At 44.6% G+C, this 11946-nt stretch overlaps 1 protein-coding gene across 9 annotated transcripts in view; it reads left to right on the plus strand.

Moving 5' to 3' along the window:
* The window catches only part of FAH (fumarylacetoacetate hydrolase), a 36186-nt gene extending 33347 nt beyond the window's left edge, over positions 1–2839 (plus strand). For all 9 annotated transcript variants that reach the window (XM_005560248.4, XM_073996510.1, XM_005560249.5 and 6 more), the window contains one exon: positions 2614–2839. In XM_005560248.4, the coding sequence (XP_005560305.3) occupies positions 2614–2693 (80 nt within the window). In that variant the 3' untranslated portion in view covers positions 2694–2839. The remainder of the gene's footprint in view (positions 1–2613) is intronic.
* Positions 2840–11946: the final 9107 nt, after the last annotated feature.

The following is an 11946-nucleotide window of genomic DNA, read 5'->3' on the forward strand; positions in this document are numbered from 1 at the left end:
TTTGGAAACAATATCTGAGCAAAAGTCTTTCGTTTCTTTCCCTGTATCTCTCAGTGGTGGCATCTGCCACCTGGTCTTCCTGTGTCTCTGTTTATTCTAGTTTCTCTCTCTAGCTTTATTGCTTCCCTTGCCTGGCACAGAATTCCTGGGCAAGGGTGGCCAGGGGTCCCAGGGAGTAGAAGCGGTGACCGTTCTCCTTCAGGACCATGTTTGGGAGAAGGCTCTTTAAAAATGCTGCAGTTCCGAGTTAGTTGTTTTGATAGTTGTTTAATAAATTTCTGCTGGGAGCCAGTTTTACTTTAATAGGCTTTTTTTTTTTCCTCCAGTGGTGTGGATATTTCTGAGCACTGAGATGGAAAAGTGACTGACAGAAAATAATGAAACTGAGCAACAGAAGAGGCGAGGGCATAGTTCTTGACAAAGGGCATCCCTGCACGTTGTCAGCATGTGGGTCATGGGGTGCGCCCAGCCAGGGAGGCTGGCTTTACTGTGCTGGCGCCAGGGAGGGTAAGGGGCTCCAGGACCAAAAATTCTGGGAATGCCACTGTGGTGTTCAAGCTGCTGCCTTTCCAGAGAAGGAGAGTGGTCAGAGTGGCCCGAGCCGGAAGGCCCGTTCAGATGACCAGGCAGTGGAAGGGAGAGGGCCGAGGAAACATGCTGGGTTGAGCTGCTGCTGGGCAGGGGTGGCCATGAGGACCACCTCAGAGAAGCTGTACCCTTTCGGGCCGGTAGGGCTTGTTCTGAAGATGTCGTTGACCCTGTCGTGCGGATCCACCCTTGGTCTCGGTGTCAGACGGCTATGAGTCTTCTCAGCATTGTGCTCGGATTTCTTTCTCTTGGCTTCTGGGATCTTGTAATGCATCATTTCTTCTCTTCACATTGGGTAGCAGAAAGCACAGCTCCATGTTTGGAGCTTGCCTCCAGCAGGCGAGGGGATCTAATAGTATTTTTCTGTAACTCAAGGTCATTAGCATCCCCAGAAGTGGCTTTGCCTCCATCCTGGGCCTGGTGTCGTCTCAGTGGTGCCCTGTCACTGCCTCTTCTGGCTTTCATGTGGCTCGGGGCCTTTGAGAAGCAATTCAACCCAGGTGCCTGAAGGCCTCTGTATTGACTTGATTCTGATAAGTGAAAGTTGCTGAACACTCCTCTGTGTCACCTCATTGTCCTTAGAATGAGGTTCAAACACCTTACCATGGCTTCTCAGAGCCCTTGGTAACCTGGCTTCTTAGGGTCCCCCAAAGGACAGCCTCACTGAACAGATGTGACAAATGCTTGAGTCTCTGAGCCTTTGCACATGTTTTTCCCTCTGTCTGGAGTGGCATTTTCATGTGTCTTCCCTAATGAACTCCTAGCTACCTGTCAAGGCCTGGCTCAGATGTCCCCGCTCCCTGCTCCCTTTCCCTCCATGCTGCTCACTCAGCACCTTGTAGACATTTCTCTGTATCTCTCATCCAGACCTCCCACTCCCTCTAAGTGGACCGCTCTCAAGGGCAGAGATGGACTTCTCTCTGCTTTTCCATCAGCCTTATTGAAATGGAATTAAATGAATGAAACTAGTATTTATTAGTTTCTGAGATGTACTGGGAATTTCACTGAAATATTTAGTCTAATCCTTACAACCTTGAGAGATAAGCATTGTTTTTCTTGTTTGTAGATGAGGGAGGTGAGTTCTGAAGTTAAACAGCTTGTTCCCAGCCACCCAGCTCATAAAGGTTATAATGACTGATGCTTACAGGGTATTTCACATGGGGACTAAGACTGTTCTCAGAGTTTTCTATGCATTTGCTCCCATCATCCTTGCAGCAGTCCTGTGTGGTGGGCACTATCATTAGATCCATTGCACAGATGAAGAAACTGAGGTCTAGAGGGACCCAAGGTCACAGAGCCAGTAAGTGGAGGAACTAGGCTTTGAACTCAGGTATTCTGGTTTCAGGCTAATTGGCAGAGCGAGGATTTGAACTCAAACCCGTGTGGGGATTGTTGACCGCTGTTTTAGTCTGTTTTCACACTGCTGATAAAGACATACCCGAGGCTGGGTAATTTATGAAGAAGGAGAGGTTTAATGGACTCACAGTTCCACATGGCTGGGGAGGCCTCACAATCATGGTGGAAGGCAAAAGGCACGTCTTACATGGTGGCAGGCAAGAGAGAATGAGAGCCAAGTGAAAGGGGTTTCCCCTTATAAAACCATCAGATCTCATGAGACTTATTCACTACCATGAGAGCAGTATGGGGGAAACCACCCCATGATTCAATTATCTCCCATCGTGTCCCTCCCACAACACATGGGAATTATGGGAGCTATAACTCAAGATGAGGTTTGGTGGGGGACACAGCCAAACCATATCAGCCACAGGAAAGCTATTGAGCCTTGCAGTTCCTCTGAGGATCCCTGGCTGTGAGGTGGGCCCAGGTTCTAGTCCAAGTGCTCCTGCGTGCGACTCTGCCCAGCTTCTGTGGAGGGTTATTCTTGTGTTTAAGATATGTGTGTGATTCTGATGGCACCTTCCTGCCTTGGGCCAGCTGTGTGCTGACGGGCACTGCCGCTGCCTAGCTGTTGGTTCTGGTGAGCCCAGCAACTTTGTGACTGACCTTTGTCCTCCTCTGTTCCAGGGTACTGCCAGGGGGATGGTTACCGCATCGGCTTTGGCCAGTGTGCTGGAAAAGTGCTGCCTGCTCTCTTGCCATCATGAGATTTTCTCTGCTGTTCCAGAAACAAAGGGCTCAAGCACCCCTCTCAACCCTGTGACGGGGGTCCTCCCTTGGGCTGTAGGCCTGGTCCTTCATTCAGTGACAAATAAAGCCCTTGTGCTCTGAGGCCTGCACTGCCGCAGGTGCAGCTGTGTCCACTTATGATCGTGATTTGATCCAGTGGGTCAAGGTGTGTAAAGCCTCCCTGCCAGACATTCATTAATATGTTTTCTCACTGTTATTCATGAGGTCACGGGTCTTTGTGGGGTTTTCTTATTAGACATCCCAGGCCTCCTGGTATTCCATGGAATATGAAAAGAGACTGGCACCTGTAGTAGTCAGGGTTCTCCAGAGAAATAGAACCAAGGAGAAAGAGGTCGATTGATTGATTGATTGATTGATTGATTTTTAGCAAATTGGCTTATGGGATTTGGAGGATGGCAAGTCCAAAACCTGCTGGGTGGGTTACTGACTGAAGACCCAAGGAAGAGCTGCAATTTGAATCTGAAGCAGTCTGCTGTCAAAATTTTCTTTTCCTCTGGGAAGTGAATCATTGTGAAGGCCTTAAACTGATTAAATGAGGCCCAGCCATACTGTGGGGGGTCATGTGCTTTACTCCACTGATTTAAGTTTATTTCACCTAAAAAATACTTTCTTAGAAACATGTAGAATATTTGGGTATTCTAGCCAAATTAGTACATGAAATTGCCCATCACAGCACCCTACATGTCCAGTATTTCTTGGGGCTAACGGATGAGCACATATGGGTTGTAGGCTTGGTTCATGGGCCCTGTGGCTGTGTCTCCACACTGTAAGCCTTGGGAAGAGCCTCCAAGTCATGGGTGCACACCTGAACTGTGATGATGGCAGAAAAGGACCTAGCTTTTCACCTCTTGAAAGCCCACTAGAGCCAGGAGAGTGAGCTCTGTCCCATCTCTTCTGCCTCAACCCATTGCACACAGGCAGCCCTGGTTCTACCCTAGTTCCTTGGTGACTACAGCAAGGGAGGGTGCCCTGCAACCTTTCCTGGGCCTGATGAACCTTATACTGGGGCCTAGGAGGATAGTTGAGGATGCAGAGCCCATCCATCAGATCGTACCATTCATTCATTCACTTGACAAATCTTTATTGAGCACCTTCCATGTGTTAAGCACTGTTCTAAGGATGAGAGGCACAGCAGTAAACAGAATAGCCCATTCGAAGCTTATATTCGAGTGGAAAGAGATAGACAATAAACAGATAAGGAAACGACATGTGGTATGACAGATGGTAATAAGTTTTATGGATGACTGGGGAATGTGGATACTATTGTAAATGTGGTCACAGAAGGCCTTAATCCTGTAGTACCTTTCTGCTAGAGAGCTGAAGGAGTGAGGGGAGCAGGCCAGATGGATACCTGGGAACAGAGTCCTCCAGGCATAGGAATCAGCCAGTGCAAAGCCCTGAGGATGGAATATGCTTATCATTTCTAAAGAACATCAAGGAGACTAGTATTTCTCCCTTACATAAAAGCAATCTGGGGTCAGGAAGGCTGGAGTTAGTATGGCAGCTCCACAGTATCATTAAAGATACCTCTGCTCGGCCATCCTCGGTATGTGGTTTTCAGTCTTGGGGTTACCTCATGGTGCAAAATGGCTGCTGGAGCTCCAACTAGTATACCTAAGTTCCAGGCCAGTAGAAAGAGACAACAAAGAGGTGAGGACTGGGAGGATGGAAGGGCAGAACTCCTTCCTCCTGAGTTAGGTCACTTTAAGCAGCTTTCCTGGTGGTCCCATACCACACATTTCTTAAGTTTCATTGATGTAAATTTGGTCACAAGGCCATACCTCATTACAAGAAAGCCTGTAAATACAGTATTTCATCTAAACACATTGCTTGCCCTGTGAAAATTAGTTTGATTGCCCTAAAATAAGGGGAGAATAAACACTGGGGGACAATCAGTAGTCTCTGCTACATGCAGGCTTGGAAATATCACACTCTGAGGCTGAACTGCTCCCCGCGGACTTTACTTCCTAGAGCTATGCTCTAGGGCCATATTCTCCAGTGCTTTGCTGATTTCAGTGGAAATGCTGTATAGGGCAGCTGTCAGCTGGGTCTCCCAGACGCTACTCTCCAGATCAGACTAATGTAAACACTTATTTGAATTTGGAAGACATCTGCTTCTGTTGACTCAGCTAAAACCCCTGCTCTCTCGACTGTGTTCTGAGATTGTTCCTGAAGCCTTCTCTCCTGGCATCAACCCACAGGAGTGACTCCTGTTTTTCTCAAAGCCCTCACCTGCACATAGGTAAAAGGCCTCATGCTCCGCACGGTAGGTCTTTACTGGAGATTGCTGGGTCATGGGCAAAGGTCACTTAAAATCATTATTAAGCCACTTGTTCCCACTGGCACCAGAGAATGCCGATGTCATCTGTTGAGATCACACGCTTATTCCCTTTTTAGGCATTTAACGCACTTAAAGGGCTTGGTGATGTTGGGAAAACCCAATCGACCTGCCCCAGAGTCTGAAACACACACAGGGCAGAAAGAGCCAGAAACGTTCCTGGCACCAGATTCACTTAAGAAACCAAACTAATGGATGTTAATTCTGGGTCCAGCCTGGGCTTTACTTGGGAATTACTTTTCCCTAATCTTCAGCGACAAGAGCCTCTTTGTTTTACTGTCTCCAACTCCAGAAGTGCTCACTGCCAGCCCACATGACAAGTGACTTTAATGGTCTTTAGTTTTAGAGATCTAATTTATTGAAACCTATCTGTGTGTAATAATATGAAATAGACAAAAATGACTTTCAGAGCCAAATTTCCTCTTTTTGACAGTGGTATTTTAAGGACTAGAAGCATTTTGACCAGATGAATGGAGCTTGCAGATGGGATGATGAGCATCTCAAGGCAGGTTGGCCATAGTTATCACTGTATCTTCCTTATAATTTGTATTCCATTTATGCTTCCTGTTTTGAACTAGTGGCCCATTTGGAATATGAATGGATGACTGTGGAACAGAGAGTAGAGTTCATTTGAAACTTTACCTGACCAGGAGGAGTCAGTGCAGAGGTGTTTCTAGCAAGATGGGGCCCACTGCAGGTTTTATTGTAGGGTGGCAAGGGAGCTAGGCTCAGGGGCATGCTACTGCCCTGGGCTGGGACAGGCACTAGGGGTTCCAGGGGCCAGGAGCCCCTGTCTCTATTGCAGAGGGGAGTGGAGGAAGAGAAGCCTTGTTGCCCCCACCATGGTACTTCTGTGTCCTGAGGCCTTTCACACACATTGGTTTACCTTTGAAACACTGTACATTGAGAGCTCTCCTGAGGGTGAGTGTAGACTTGAACGAAGACAGTGTTTTTGAGGACAAGGGAATTTTTTCTGTTTTTGTTGTTGTTGTTGTTGTTTTTGTTGTTGTTTTTTAATTTTGAGAAAGGGTCTCACTCTCTCACCTAGGCTGGTGTGCAGTGGCACAATCTTGTCTCACTGCAGCCTTGACTTCTCTGGCTCAGGTGATCTTCCCACCTCAGCCTCCCAAGTAGCTGGGACTACAGGTGCACACCACTATGCCCAGGTGATTTTTTGATTTTTTGTATAGATGGGATCTCACTGTGTTGCCCAGGCTGGTCTTGAACACCTGTGCTCAAGTAATCCTCCCACCTTGGCCTCCCAAAGTCCTGGGATTACAGGCATGAGCCACCATGCCTGGCAATTTTGGGGTGTAAAGTATCATAATTAATATTATCTCAAAGATTCCTGACAACAAAATGGATCTCAAAAGTGGTTCTATTTTCACATTTTTTCCCCCTTCTTTAGTGTGGAAGCATATTCCTTTTAACAACTCCAGAAAAAGTAATGTGGCAGGGTTGTATTCCGAAGTACTAATTTGTTTTCTGTGTATCCCCTGTCTTTCTGCCCTCTCAGCAAGATTTCCAGGGCTGTGGGAGTATTTTGCTCTCTCTCCTCCTGCAGAGAGGCAGAAAGAAACTCGTGGGAGATGGACCAAGACTGGATGCTTGCTTGCAAGCCTGTTTTTGCTTTTTAAAATGTTGCTCTTGAAAACTAAATAAGGCTGAGGCCAGTCTTATTTTCAGACTGTTTGCCAACAGCACACCCAAAAGCTGGAGCGACAAGTTCTTTCTCGAAGAGGGAGTGGAGTCGCACGGCACATCTATTCCCGCCAAGGTCATGATCCCGGAAATAAATAGACCTTTGTTGTTTATGATGATTTCATTAGTATCTGCCTTCATTAGATTTTCAGCTACTTGAGGATAGTCTGCTTTTGCTTACTGAAAGTTCATCAGTACCTAGCACATAAGAGCCACTCAATGTATACTCGTTAAGTAAGTGAATGAATTCTAGGAGATCACTGGGGGCAGACTGTGTCTTATTGATAGGTCTACTTCTAGTACTTGCAGGGCCTAACCTGAGATTGCTCATGGAGTCTCAGTATTTAGGCGGTATAAACAAGCTATACACTGTTAAATAAAATTCTTTCTATTTTCCTACCTAGATATGTTTGCTTTCATAATTGCAAAACAAACATATTTGCAAATTGATGGCTTTTATATGATTGAAAATTGGTAAAATATACAACTAAACTTAATTATCATTGCACTTGAAGAAAGCTGATGGGATGGCAATGTTTGGATGAGCATTAAAGACATAAATTCATGAATTTTGTACTTTATACATTTTTAAAATCAGACTTTATTTTTTACAATTATTTTTTCTTTCTTTAATTTCATTAGAATCATTAATTACGCTCTCCTGAGCTTTTCATAAATGTGTTTTATTGACAATATAAAATATTAAAAAGTATATCGAATTATACTTCACTCTACAAGAAGTAAATATCTTCATCAAAACTCTAAGTGTTAAAAATTGAAAAATTAAATTTTTCATAAGCACTTTCAAAGTTAGTTTTCTTTGAAAATATTCAAATTATTAATAATAAAAAGCAAGATACAAATTATAATTAAAGAGCTTTAACATTTAATCTCAAAATTCTTCAAATAAAAATGAAATGTCTAAATTCATTTTTTGAAAATGTAATAAAATCTGTTTTGTTTTGTTTTTTTGATATGGGGTCTCACTGTGTTGCCCAGGCTGGCCTCAAATCCTGGGCTCAAGGGATCATCCTGCCTCAGCCATCTGAGTAGCTGGAACTACAATCATGTGTCACTGCACCCAGCTCAAAAAATTAATTAAATCTTATTAAAAATATTTTATAAAAACAAAACTACTTTGCAGTCTTAGTGTTCACTGTCCATTTAGTTGCCAAAGTAAAGAATTAGTATCACTCTTCGTTTAGGTTATGATACCCATGTGCCAACTAGGGCACGTTTTGTGAGTCCCTTTAGAACCACAGGTTGGAAATGAAGTTTGATTTTAAAAATGTATAAAGTAGGTATGTAATTGACGAATTTATGTCTTTAATTCTCATCCAAACATTGCCATCCCATCAACTCCCTTCAAGTGCAATGATAATTAAGTTCAGTTGCCTATTTTACCAATTTTCAATCAAATAGAAGCCAAAAAAGAAAAAAAAGCAAGAAAGTGGATATTTGATATAAATGGGAAATGACATTTGTTTGGGGAAAGAATCATTCACATTCTGGCTAGGAGGAAGTGTGTAATAAGTTAAATAATCATTCCTTTCTCTCACCTAAGCGCTTCCACTGACATGTCCACCTCCAGGGTTGGACCTGCCACAGTCCTGCGTGGCATTCACACAGTCTCTTTTATTTGAGGATGCAGGGCAGGGATGTGAAGAAGAACTCTCCTGGCTTGGACAGTATTACTCATAAGATTGGATATTTGCGGTACAGGTTGAGCTGCACCAACCTGAGGCCCAAGGAAGGGGTAGAAGTGCTCGTATGAATTTGAACAAATAGATTTGTGTATGAGTATTTGTTATAAGCTGGGGCCTCTGTGGCATGAGTTCCAAGGAAGCGCCCCCTCCATACCTTACTTCAGCCTAAGGGCAATATTGCTTCTTTATCTCCATCTTTGGACCCCACATTGTCTCTGGATATTTGTTGTGTAATAGCAAAGACTTGCTCATTTTACACAACTAGTGAGTGGCAGAGCTGAAACTGGATTCTAGAGCTTTCAGCTTTTAGGACAACACTCTCCCCATTTATGGTCTAGTGGTATGTGGACTTTGATTTTGGCCTGTGGAAGCAAGCTTCTCAAGGGCAGGCCTGTGCACTACGCATCTTTGTGTCCAATCCCTCTGTTAGACAGTAGTTGCTTCTAAATGTGTGTGGCATTGTACTCACAGAGTTCCCCGTTTCATAGCTATAAGCTCAAGCCAGACTCTTCTTTCAAATGATGTTGGTGCTGTATTTGGTAACCCAAGATAAGAAAAAAGGAAAACAAGACAAAACAAAACAACAACCTCTGTGTACCAAGGATGGTCACTGAAGCACTATTTTTGTAGCCTAAGTTTCAGCCTTTGAATGTCATCGAGTCGTTTAACTTTCTGGGGTCTCTCTTCCCTTAATATATGTTCACGGAAAGCCTGAGCTGCTGTCCTATCTCCACAGTGAACGCCCATAACTCCCCCGCTTAACGGGATGACTGCTGTGAAATGGAGGTGGCTTCTAAGAGACAGTGTCATCTTTTTTTGGGGTATATTGCCCAGCAGCCTCTGTATGGTCAGCTGAAGTATTCTCAATTCTGGGATCCTTCTTGGTTATGTAGATTAGGCAAGTGGACACTCCTTTCCTTGGAAAAAGGGTATAGTTGGATATAACCAGGGTGCCCCTCTCCTTGGTGCAGAAGGGTGGAGAGGGAGTGGACCAAATTGCATAAGAAGTCCAAGGGATGTGAGGAACTGATATTCCAACCCTCTCTCCTAAATAATCAGAAAATTGTTTTTCTAACTAAAAAGTTAGAACATTGATTTGGGCACAGTTGGGCCCTGACTGAGGTCTGTTGGCAGGAAGAGCACCCAGGGCCCTCTGCAGGTTTGTCTCCCTTTGTCCCTCCAGATCTGTTCTCCATCCTTCCCTGTGCTGCTCTTCGTGCCCCTGGAGGCTGACCTCATTGGACAACATCACCCAGGCTCATGCTCTCTGGCTGCTGGTTAGGACTGGCCAGTGGAAGTGCAGGCAGAAGTTGGAATATAGAGGGAGAAAGCAGCAGGGAGCATTATTCTCCTTACTCTTTCCCTGCTGAGCCATGGTTTGGGCAGTGGCTGTGTCCCACTGTGTCCTACTGCTCCTGTGGGAAACATAACCACAGCCTTTGCTAGATTCTGGTGCCACTGTTTTCTCCCCAAGCAAGGGGCAGTAATGGCTTCTTATCGTTGTTAACCCTGGATTAATCACCAACCCTTACCGATTCTCTTTACCTTACCTGTCCCTCTGAAAATTGGCCCAAATTAAACCCTCTTCACTGAACCTTTTGAATTTGCCACTTAAATCCTGATGAATAAAGCCATTGGTATTAAGGGTGACAATTGGACCCATGGAGTGAGGGCTATTATGGTAGAAGTGGCCCCATGGAAGCGCTTGGAACCGCCTCTTTGTGCCCAAAATAGTAAACCAAAAGCAATATTGCATCTTCAGGGCAATTGAATTGTGCCCCCATCAAAGACTTGAGAGATGCAGGACAGGTGGTTCTAATCATATCACTATTTAAGTCACCTGTCTGGCTTATGCAAAAACCAGGTGGATCCTAGAGAATGACTACAGATTTTCATAAACACAAATCAGGAATTGATGCCATTTCAGAAGTTGTTCTGGATGCGGTATCTTTATTAGAGAAGATCCACTTAGCCCCTGGCACCTGGTATGCACCTAGTATTGTGCCTGGTGACTAGAACAGTAATTCGCAAAGGGAGGTCCCTGGATTAGCAGCTTCAGTGTCACCTTGGAACATGTCTGATGTACAATTTATAGAACTCCACTGAAGACCACCTGAATTAAAAATTTTAGGGGCTCACCAGCTGTGTTAGAACAAGCTGTCCAGGTGATTCCAATGCATACCGAAGTTTGAGAACTGTGGTATTAGAAATAGTTTCCACTGCATCACAATCAATACAGACAATCAGAAGGAGTTCATCTTCACCTGTTAGAAGACTGTGGCACACCGTAAATGCATTACCTCAGGGATCTACCAATTCTCCTGGTCTCTGTCATATTATATGAGACCCTTATCATCTTGACAGCCCATAGAACTTTATGATTTTCTGCTACATTGATAACATTATGCTAATAGGATCTGGTGAATGAGGACTAGCGAGTGCCATACTGCCACATGCTTGCCAGAGAGGGGAAGAAAACACATGTGGAGGTTCAGTGGCCTCCCACATTGGTGAAATTTCTTGGGTTCTAGCAGTCTGAGGCCTGTTGGAATATCCCCACTAAGATGAGAAACATGTTGCTTCACCTTGTGTCTTCCACCATAAAGAAAGAAGCTCGGCAGTTGATGGATCTCTGGATTTTTGAGGCAATGTATAGAACATTTGTGTGTGTGTGTCTCATGGATTTACTGGTTACATCATAAGACCACTGGTTTTGAATGGGGCCCAGAATAATAAAGGACTCTAGAAAAGATATATCCAGACTGTGATGAAAGCTACTCTGCCATTTGGTCCTTAAGATCAGCAGATCCAATAGTGCCAGAAGTGTCTTGCAAATGGGGGTGCTGTGTGGAATTCCTAACCATCTCCAATAGGAGAATCACAGCATTGACCCAACTGAACAGGATGGGAAGAGAGAGTCCAAGGCAGTCTTCGGGAGATATGTGTGAAAAGACATCTTTGAAGGGGCCCTGGGTGTCAAGATATTCAAGGGCCATTTAAATGCCTACTGAAGGGCATCCACTGCAGAAAAGACTCTCAACGATCAGGTGGATAAGATGACTCAACTTGGGGGTGTCAGCCTCTTCCTCTGTCTACTCTGGTGTTTGCTCAATGACATCATGAACAAAGTGACTGTAGTGGAAGGGACAGAGGCTATCAACACTATGGGCTTTCCCTTGCTAAAGTCCATTGGTTTCCATAACTTCTGGATATGTAGGCTTCCAATGAATGAGACCAATGCCAAGGCCCTGATATGGCACCATTCCCAGGGATGGGTGGTGGGAGATAGACCAAACACTTACTTGGTAGAAGGTTAATTAAACTGAGTCCCTTTCATCATGGAGGGCAGTAGGAATAGACATATATTCCAGATATGGATTTGCCATCCCTGTCCCTCCCCACCATTTGTGGTGTTTCATTCTGTTCATTTTGTGCTGCTAAAACAGAATAACACAAACTGGGTAA

This window comes from Macaca fascicularis, chromosome 7 (assembly GCF_037993035.2).
Source record: "Macaca fascicularis isolate 582-1 chromosome 7, T2T-MFA8v1.1".
Classification (NCBI taxonomy): domain Eukaryota; kingdom Metazoa; phylum Chordata; class Mammalia; order Primates; family Cercopithecidae; genus Macaca; species Macaca fascicularis.